Source organism: Herpailurus yagouaroundi, unplaced genomic scaffold (genome assembly GCF_014898765.1).
Source record: "Herpailurus yagouaroundi ecotype Mexico unplaced genomic scaffold, PumYag 77, whole genome shotgun sequence".
Lineage (NCBI taxonomy): Eukaryota > Metazoa > Chordata > Mammalia > Carnivora > Felidae > Herpailurus > Herpailurus yagouaroundi.
In genome coordinates, this window is record NW_024412388.1 from 34,656,069 (window position 1) to 34,665,780 (window position 9,712).

At 58.8% G+C, this 9,712-nt stretch overlaps 1 protein-coding gene across 3 annotated transcripts; it reads left to right on the top strand.

The window, feature by feature from the left end:
• The first annotated feature begins 43 nt into the window (after positions 1–43).
• Positions 44–9,603, top strand: B4GALT2 (beta-1,4-galactosyltransferase 2). 3 transcript variants are annotated; one of them, XM_040469961.1, is made up of 7 exons: positions 44–176; positions 1,812–2,167; positions 2,378–2,613; positions 5,430–5,620; positions 5,792–5,914; positions 6,026–6,130; positions 8,717–9,603. In XM_040469961.1, exons 2-7 carry the CDS (start codon positions 1,864–1,866, stop codon positions 8,865–8,867), a joined length of 1,110 nt encoding a protein of 369 aa, XP_040325895.1. In that variant the 5' UTR covers positions 44–176; positions 1,812–1,863; the 3' UTR covers positions 8,868–9,603. The 3 variants fall into 3 exon arrangements, with proteins under 3 accessions (XP_040325895.1, XP_040325894.1, XP_040325896.1); XM_040469960.1 differs by lacking the exon at positions 44–176 and adding an exon at positions 510–734; XM_040469962.1 differs by lacking the exon at positions 44–176 and adding an exon at positions 1,675–1,698.
• Positions 9,604–9,712: the final 109 nt, after the last annotated feature.

Genomic DNA, 9,712 nt, shown 5'->3' on the forward strand with positions numbered 1-9,712 from the left:
CTCGGCTCCATGGCCCGCGGCAGCGGCGGGAGGCGGCCCGGGGGCCGCAGGGGCCGCTGACCGGGCGGCGGGAGGCGGCGGGGCCGGGCCATGGGGGACGGAGCCGTCCGCAGCCGCGGGAGCCGGGAACCCAGCCCGAGCAGGAGCGGCACCCCCTGCTGAGCCCCGAGCGCCGGGTGAGAGGGGTGCGCGCGCGGCCCCCAGCCCAGGGCCCCGACATTTCAGACCCGGCCCCGCCAGGAGCGCCCCGAGCGCGGCCCCGCGATCCCCGCCCAGGAGCCGGTGAGAGGCGCCGGCGGTCAGACCCCGGCCTGGCGTTTCCCCACCCCACCCCCACCCCTCCCCCTCGGCTCCCCCCGGACTCTTCTGCCCGCCCCCTGCCAGCCTCCCTTATTGTCCTCGCTCGCCCCGGCCTCGTGGCTCGGGGAGGCGCTCCACTCACGTTTCCTCCTTGCCTCGGCCCCCGCCCCACATCCACGCCCCCCCCCCCCCCCCCCCCCCCCGGCGCCCCCCCCCCCCGGTCTTCGCTGCCTCCCCCGTCCCGGGAGCCACGTGTTCAGGCCGCTCTGTCTTCCAGCCCCGCCCAAGCGCACCTCGCAGCCTGGCCGCCAGCCTGACCCAGAACCCCTGCCCGGGAGGGAGGGGTGGGAATGTTTGCACGTGGGGCCGGGCGTCTGAGCTGCCGGGGAGCCTGCATGCATGGCTGTGTACCTCGAGGAGCAGCGGCTTTGTTTGTGAGTGTGTGACTCTGCGTTACTGTTACTGTCGCTGGGGTGTGTCTGTGACTCTATATGTAGTTCTCTGTGTGTCCTGAGTGCAGGTGACTTTAGCTGGGACTCCAGGTATCTGTGGTTGTGTGCTGCTGGGTATCTGTGAGACTCAGCCTGCTTTCTGAAGCATTGCCAGAAGTGTTGGTGCTCTGTTGGAACCGCAGCTGGAGCTGTGGCCCAGGCAGACCCTTTCCTGCCTGCTGGTGCTGGACCCACCTCCAGGGCCCATATGTTCCTTCTGGGAATCAGCACGAGCAGTGCTGCGCAGGCGCCAGAAAGTTCATCCCAATCCTTGAGGTCTTAGAGGAGGGGTGTCTCATGCCCCACCCTGTATTTTGACCTCGTGCTCCGGACGGAAGGGAGCCCATAAACATCTCATTCGTATTTGGGCCTCTTGGATGCTGAGGGCCACTTGCCAGCCTGGTCCTAGTTGGCCTGGCCTACTTGCCACTGGTACCTATCCAACCCAACCACTGCCCACCATGCTTCTGGGAAGACTAACTGACGTCGTGAGTACCAAGCCCCCTTGCATGGTGGGTACTCAATAAATGGTCTCCCTTCCCCAGACCACGAGTCCACGAGGATGCTACCCTGTGGGGTGTTGTCCTCTGGGGGCGCAGGTACGCATACGGGTCTGCAGATAAACGTGTTTCCGTGTTGAGGTATGAACCAGTGTGACTAGAAGTCATGTGTCCATGTTTCTGAGAACACATGGGGGTGTGTGTCAAGTAAGGGCGTGCACCTGAGCGTGAGAGTGCATGAGGCTGTGCTTATGTGTATGCGTGTCCGCAAGGACAACGAATGTACACCTATGTGGGTTAGTACTCAGGTGTGTGAGGATGTGTGAGTAGTGAGTTGCCAGGGACCGTGTCTGTGTATCTGTTTGCAGGTAGAATGTGAGCCCGTGAGTATCACAGGGTACGAGCAGGTAAGTGTGAGGATGTGGATCCGTGAGTGTGAGCAGTGGGCGGGAGAGGGGTGGGTAGCCTTGCCCACAGGGCCCTGACCTTCTGGGTCTGTTTCTCTCTTCCCCCTGTGCAGGCCGGCAGCCGGATGCCCGGGCCCATCGGGCGGGCCGGCGGCCGCCTGCGGGATGAGCAGACTGCTGGGGGGAACCCTGGAGCGCGTGTGCAAGGCTGTGCTCCTTCTCTGCCTGCTGCACTTTCTCGTGGCCGTCATCCTCTACTTTGACGTCTACGCCCAGCACCTGGCCTTCTTCAGCCGCTTCAGTGCTCGGGGCCCTGCCCGTGCCCTCCACCCAGCTGCCAGCAGCAGCACCAACTTCTCTCGGCCCAACGCCACTGCCCCCAGCTCGGGGCTCCCTGAGGCTCCCAGTGCCCGGCCGGGCCCCACGGCTCCCATCCTGCCTCCCTGTCCTGACTCTCCGCCTGGTCTTGGTGAGCCTGCAGGGTGGGGCCTGCCTATTGGGGTGGGCAGAAGACCTGACCATTTTGGTTTGGGGAATGACCCATGGGAGCGCTGGGGCTCCGGGTCTGTCCCGAGAGGGCTGTTCCTGGGGTTCCCTTGCCCACCCCTGGGCTGCGGGAGAGGGCTGGTGTCCCTGGATTCTGACGAAGGCCTGATTCCCACTACCGTCCTGCCTGCAGTGGGCCGACTGCTGATTGAGTTCACCTCACCCATGCCACTGGAGCGGGTGCAGAGGGAGAACCCAGGCGTGCTTCTGGGCGGCCGCTATACGCCACCTGACTGCACGCCCGCCCAGACAGTGGCAGTCATCATCCCCTTTCGACACCGGGAGCACCACCTACGCTACTGGCTCCACTATCTGCACCCCATCCTGAGGCGACAGCGGCTGCGCTATGGCGTCTACGTCATCAACCAGGTGTGCTTCCTGTGGCCCCAGGCTGCGCACCAGCCACCAGGGAACCCATAAGCACCTGTAGGTGTGGGGACCCACGTGCCTTGTGGGGCATCCGTGGGGTTGGGGGCATCCGTGGGCTCTTGTCTGCCTATGGTCGTGTGGAGCCGTGGATGTACGCCTGGGGCTACGTGTACGCCCATGCACACACAGGAAGGTTTGCGTGTGTGTGAAGAGGAGTGTGCGCATGCGAATGTTGGCACACACACTGACAGGTGTGTGCATGGCCTCAGTGGGGATGAGCCCCATTGTCTACGGTTGATAGGCCCCGCCCCCTGGAGGTGGAAATGTAGGGTCTGCTGGCTGTAGGAGATGTGGAGGAGCCCCAGGAGGGGGAGAATTAGACCCTGAAAGAGAAATGGAGTCTGCATCAGGGCCAAGGCCATAGCAGAGGCCTGGGAACTCCGCTTAGTGTCTAAGCCTTCCCATGGGCCTCGCTGGGGCTGGCTGCTGGGGTCTGGGGAGGATGCGATCAGGTCCTTCCCATACTTGGGACTCCCATACTTGGACTTGGATCTCTGTAGACTCCAGGAAGATGGTGTGAGATGAGTTCGAGCAGGGCGCTGTGGGAGCACATAGAGGCCCTGTCCAGCCCTGAGGGATGAACAGGCATCAGCCAACAGACAGACTGGAGGCCCCAGGCCCCAGTGAGAGAATGGGTCTCGTGTGTTCGGGAACTGTTGGCTGAGGTGTGGAGTCCAACGTGTAGGGTGGGTAGCAAAGATGATGCTGGAGTTACTGGTGGAGGCCAAATCCAGAAGGGTCTCTGGAGGCATGTGAAGCAATTAAGCCCCAGGTAATGGGGCACCACTGGAGGGTTCTAAACAGGGAGTGGTGTGTACGTTTCTTATTGGGAAGATTGCTCTGTCAGGGCATCTCGAGGGTTTCTTCTTGGCTGTTTGCCAGGTGGTTGGCTGCACCTGTGAGTGAGAGGGGAGCACAGGAGCTGGGCCAGTCTGGGGGAGAACATGACTCTGAATTCTTTTTTGCATGTGATGAGTTTGAGTGTCTGGGTGAAGTATGAGAGGAATGTTCAGGAGGCAGTTGGACCAGGAGTGAGGCCTGAGGTGCAGAGAGGGATCTGGGAGCCACCAGCATGCACATGGTCCTTAAAACCCAACAACATCCAAACTGCCCAGGGAGCATGGGACCCGAGAGGAGAAAACCAGTATGTAAGGGACAGGTGGAGAAAGGGACAGTGCCACAGAGGCTGTGAAGGTTGCCCAGAAATGTTCAAGGAGCCCCTGGAGAGTGTGGTGTCCCAGAGGCCCAGGAATAAGTGTCCAGAAGGAAGCATGGTGGCTACGTGAGTATTGCCGGGGGAGTGAGGATGTGGACTAAGAAGCGTCCAGTGGATTTAGCAACAAGGTGGGCCCAGCGAGAGCCATTTCAGGGGCATGGTGGGGGCGGAAGCAGATTGCAGTGGGTTGAAGAAGGAATCAGATTTGACAAAATGGAAATAGCCAATTGGAGACAACTCTTTAAAAAACTACTCTGCTGAGAAGGGAAGGCAAAGGTAGGGCGGTGGCTAGAGAGAGGTTTATTTTTCAGATGGGGTAAAACTGAGCGTGCTTATGAGCTGCGTGGGAGAAACCTAGGGCTCCTGGCTGGTGAGAGAGGTCAGAAAGGAGAGCCGATGAGCCAGGAGAAAACACAGAGTTGCTGCGAGGGCTGGTAGGAGAGAAGTGAAGGGCCAGGAGGAAAGAGAGCAAGCGGGGCTGGGTGGTTTAGGGGAGCAGCTCCCGCTTCGTCAGGCCCAGGTTGGCTGGTGGGAAGGAGGGGCCAGGATTCCTCTTCTTCTTCCAGCAGGGCCCACCCTCTCCAGTCTGGCTCCAGTCTGTAATTTATGAGTTGGGACAGGGGCTCGGGGTCACCTCCTTCCATGGGATCCTCCTCTCTCTGGCCAGAATTTGGAGCTTGGGCCTACATGGCTAGGAACCCAGCCTCAAGGAGGCCTGGCCCTGCAGCCCTATTTCTCAGGGGACCCCCAGGCTCACTGGGCCGTGGCTGCCTGTATACCCTGTGCTTGTCATTTTACTGGGGAGACCAGTGAATCTAGCCAGGTCCTGTCCCAGTCCCAGAGGCTGCCCAGGGAGTTGGATGTGGATCCAGATGAGCCAGAGGGGGCAGGTGGCTGAGACTTAGTGGCTCAGTCCCCATTGTTTCTTTACCTTAGACACTGGTCATTTGGGGCATTCATTGTTCATCTCATTTTGTGACTGTGCTCAGCAGGGATACAGGGCTGCTCTTCTCTAAGGTTCCCACCAGCACAAAGATGATGCCTGGCATCAAGGACAGGGCTGTAGGGCATGCTGGAATGTAGGGGTGAAAGGAGTGAAATGAGAGCTCTGAATCACAGTTTACCCAGACACTGGCATAAGTGAGGCTCATAGGAAAGAATGAATAATCATGCTGAGGAGGGGAGGTTTGATCAGAGAGGCCTTGCCAGACATAAGCCTGATAAGCAGAGAAGGAGAGCATTCCAGAGCTAACACCGAGGCCTTGAGGCAGTAAAGCCTGGCATGTTCTGGGGCTGCTGAGGAACATAGTACAGCTGGGCCATGGGGTCTGAAGGCAACAGCCAGAGAGGAGACTGGAGCCAGGTCATGGAAAGCCTTAGAAGTCAGGTCCAGGACAACAAGCTGGACTTAGGAGATCCACTCAGAGGGCGGGGGGGGGGGGGTAGTAGTAGGCCCCTGGGGACTTCTGGACAGTGGTAGAGTGGCAGGTGCCTGCCAGTCACAGGCCCAGAACTGACCTTTCCCCTGCGCCAACCCCAGCATGGTGAGGACACCTTCAATCGGGCCAAGCTGCTCAACGTGGGCTTCCTAGAGGCGCTGAAGGAGGATGCCACCTATGACTGCTTCATCTTCAGTGACGTGGACCTGGTCCCCATGGATGACCGAAACCTGTACCGCTGTGGTGACCAGCCCCGCCACTTTGCCATTGCCATGGACAAGTTTGGTTTCCGGTGAGGGCTCCTTTCTCAACTGGACCCAGACTCCCCACCCCTACTGTCTGCACCACACCCAGCACCCCCTTGCTTCTGGCCCTTGTGGCACACTCTCCCCCACCCCATCTCTGGCCCTCCCTCTGGAATCCCCTCAGGCCTCTCACTGACACCTGCCCTTCCATGCCACAGGCTGCCTTATGCTGGGTACTTTGGAGGTGTGTCGGGCCTGAGTAAAGCCCAGTTTCTGAGAATCAATGGCTTCCCCAACGAGTACTGGGGCTGGGGTGGCGAGGATGACGACATCTTCAACCGGTGAGTAGGGGCGGGGCGGGAGTAGACCGGGTGCAGAAGGTGCAGCGCAGACTGGGCGAGGCTCCTTGCCCTTCCTGGTGCCTGCTCCAGCCCGTCTGTCCCCATCCCCAGGATCTCCCTGACTGGGATGAAGATCTCGCGCCCAGACATCCGCATAGGCCGCTACCGCATGATCAAGCACGACCGGGACAAGCATAACGAGCCCAACCCGCAGAGGTGACCCCAAGTGCCCTTAATCCCTTACTCCCTAGAAGTGACTCCCCAGCGCCACTGATCCCCAGATGTTTCCCCAAGGCCCCTGGCCCTCGATTCCTAGAGATGACTCCCACATCCCTGATTCCTGTTCCCTAGCCCCCAGCTCAGCCTCACTCCAGACTTCTGTCCTCCTAATTCCGAGAGGTGACAGGAATGTAAAGGCAGGGCTCAAATCATCACCGAGTAGATTACATTCCCGTCGGTGTCCTCACAGACCTCCCTTGTGCCAGAGCAGATGGGACAAGAGATAGCAGGCGCCGGGCACAGCTCCTGGGCCTGGGGACCCAATAAAGGTGGCCTGAGCGATGTGGGGCAGGGCGCGGAAAGATAGTGCTGGCCTCTCTGAGACGGGAGTGGGCTGCTCCGTCCCCGAGGATGCGGCAATATTTGGTGTCTGGTGCTGGCTGGGAGGAGCACCTGAGGGCGCATGCAGTGTAGACCGGCACTTCCTGGCACTGCTTTAACCTTGGTGGGAGGGGGGCCCAGAGCCAGTCCCAGCTGGACATCCCATGTGAAGTTCATTCCAGGGAAGGAGACAGGCAGTTGTAGCACAAGGTTCAGGGCATGTACTGTCCTGGCAGAAAGAGGGAGTGATGGTGGGAGTCCTCCTGGAGGAGGTGATGGTAAACTCGGAACTTGGAAAGGTTATTTATTCAATAGGTACTTGTCACACACCTGCCTTGGGCACAGTGCTATCTTCACCAGGCTAGTGGAGGTGGTCAGTTTGGAAAGGAATAGCATTTGCAGGAGTCTGAAATGTGAACATGCCGAGAATCTGAAAGTCTGGTATTACAATCTCTGAAGGCTGGGAGTGACAGTAGAGGGGTCAGTGCTGGGTGTTTGGGGTCGCATATCCCAAGATGAGAGTTTCACTTTTGTCCCAGGGGCACTGGGGAGTCACAGAAGGGCTTTAAGCAGGGGATGGGCAGGATGAGATTTGCGTTTGAAAGGATCACCCTTTGAGTTTGAAGAAGGTGAAGGGCTGGCAGAGCTGCTGGTGGGCCAGGAAGGGAGCCGACCAGGCTTGGAGGAATCCGCCGGGCCCAGGGGTGTGATAGGTGTGCGCCTGCTGTGCCCCCAGATGGAGCAGTAGGCCTGTTCTGTTCTGAACCCAGGATATAAGAGTGGGGAGGTCGGTTGCAGCACCAGTGGAAGGTTGACATTTGGCAGGAGCATGAAGCACAGGGCACAGGGAGCTGATGAAAGAGCAGTTCAGATAACAGACGTGGTGAGCGGGGGAGGGAGAAGAGGGGCTGCAGGGCATCCAAGGGAGAGTGCTCGGTGTTGGGATGGTTCCAGAGAGGGATCCAGGCCGAGCTCGGAAGGACCGGAAAGGTCCAAACAGTTGGGATGAGGGTGGGAGCAGAGCTCTAGAAGCACATGCCAGGAGCCTAGGTCCTGTTTCAGGCCTAGGTGTCATCATCAGTTCGTGATATCTGCCTTGGGTGAGGACGTGGCAAGACAGCACAGCATTTCTGGCTTAAGGAACTCTGGATGGTGGTTCCATCCACCTAGTTGCTTTTGCCTCAGATCCCGTTCTCCTGGATTCTTCTTTCACTCACCCTGCATGTCTAAACCATCAGCAAGTCGTGTCCGTGCCATTCCCAAAACACATCTGAGCCCATCCACCTCTCCCTCCACCGCCTCTGTCATTTTGTCTGGACTGCTGCAGTGGCCTCTCACCGGCTTCCCTGTTTCCCCTTGCCCTTCTGCAGTTCACATCCTCTGCCCCCCACCCCACCCCACCCCACCAATGGGCTAAAAATCCCTGTCTTCTCACTCGCAGAATAAAAAAACTGCTTCCTCTGACTCACATAGCCCCGCCTCTACATGCTCTAGCCTCCATGCTATTCCTAAGCCCTTGGCCCATTAAGCTCTAACCCCTTGCTGTGCAAATTCTCATTCCCAGTTTAGGGTCAGGATATGCTTACCTCTGCCCGAATGCTCTTCCCCTGCTGTCAGTGTGGTGTCACATGTTCACCCCTTCCAAGGCAGCCATCTTGGTCTCCCTCTCCTGTTTCCCTTAGCACCCGGATGTGTTCCTTGTCTGTTACCTGTCTTCCCTAGTGGAATAGACTTGCCACGAGAGGAAGAACCTTACTGTCCTGTTCATGGCTGTGTCTCTGGTACTTAGAGCAGAGCCTGGCACTTGGGGACTGCTCAGTAAGTAAGTGGTGAGGGACAGGGAAGATAGCACAGAGAAGAGGGGCTTGGGGAGTGAAGATGATGACCCGACACAAGACACATCACATTTGAGGTGCCTGTGGGTTACCCATGTCTGGGTCTAAGGCTTGGAAGAAAAGTCTGAGATGAGAGAGATTTGTGAGGGTGTCACAGTTCTGGATTCAAGGGTTTAAGATCTCTGTTCTGAAGGCAGATGCCAGAGCAAAAGGGCTCCAAGCAGATGGCGGGCAGAGGGGGTGGTGAGAGAACGGAGTCATCCCTGGAAGAAGCCAGGGTGGTTTGAGCCTTAGCCCAGAAATCTCTTACTGGGTTTACTGGGTTTACTGGGTAACCCTGATCTGGACCCACTTCCATCTTATCTAGGTTTACCAAGATTCAAAACACGAAGCTGACCATGAAGCGGGATGGCATCGGGTCAGTGCGGTACCAGGTCTTGGAGGTGTCTCGGCAACCGCTCTTCACCAATATCACAGTGGACATTGGGCGGCCCCCATCATGGCCCCCTCGGGGCTGATACTAATGGACAAAGGCTCCCAGTGCCAAGGATTGCCTGCCAGAGGACTGACCTATATAGCCTGGCTGGTGGTTGCTCTATGGGGGATCTCCCAGGACTGAGACTGTGGGCTCTGTTTCTGGAGGGTCTTCAATAGGCCCCCCCCCTGCAGCTGCACCTGGAAGTTTCAGAACCTACTCTGGGGGACTTCCAACCTGGGCAAGCCCCTCAAGTGTGGCCCTCTCTGGGGTCAACCCTTCTTCCTGCCCCTTCCTCCCCAGCCCAGCCCTCCCTCACCGTCAGGGTCGGGCCAGCCCCTGCACTGCCTCACCGAGTGGCCTGGGCTAGGTCACTCCACCTCTCTGTGCCTCAGTTTCTCCCCCCTTGAGTCCCTCTAGGGCCTGGAAGAGTGGGAGGTATGACTAGGGGGCAGTGTCGCTTCCAGGGGGAATTCTCAGACCTGAGGATTCCCCCGTACTCCCAGGGGAGGGGAAACCTTTTTCATTCAACATTGTAGGGGCAAACTCTGGTGCGCCCCCTGCTGAGGAGCAGCCCCAGGAGGGGACCAGAGGGGGTGCTGTGTCGCTGCCCGGGATCTTGGGGTTGGGCTTTGCATGCGGGGCAGGCGGGGCTTAGATCAGTCAGTCACGTTCTTGCCTCCCTGTCTCGGAGAGAAGGCAGTAGCCCCAGGGCCGGCTCGTTGTTTGTACATTGCACAGAAACTTGTGTGGGTGCTTTAGTAAAAAACGTGAATGGAGCAGCCCCTTTGTCTGCTTGGGGTTGGGGATCTAGGTCCCTTTGTGTGTTGTGGGAGGGCACCTGGCCCAATTCTTCTGTCTGGCCCGGGCTGTCCTGGTTCCCCAGGC

Bases quoted from the DNA above. Each gene is read 5' to 3' on its own strand.
- B4GALT2 (XM_040469960.1), top strand. From the start codon at position 700: ATGGCTGTGTACCTCGAGGAGCAGCGGCTTTGTTT. The intron at 2,168-2,377 runs GTGAGCCTGCAG...TCCTGCCTGCAG, and splicing joins TGACTCTCCGCCTGGTCTTG to TGGGCCGACTGCTGATTGAG. The intron at 5,915-6,025 runs GTGAGTAGGGGC...CCCCATCCCCAG, and splicing joins GATGACGACATCTTCAACCG to GATCTCCCTGACTGGGATGA.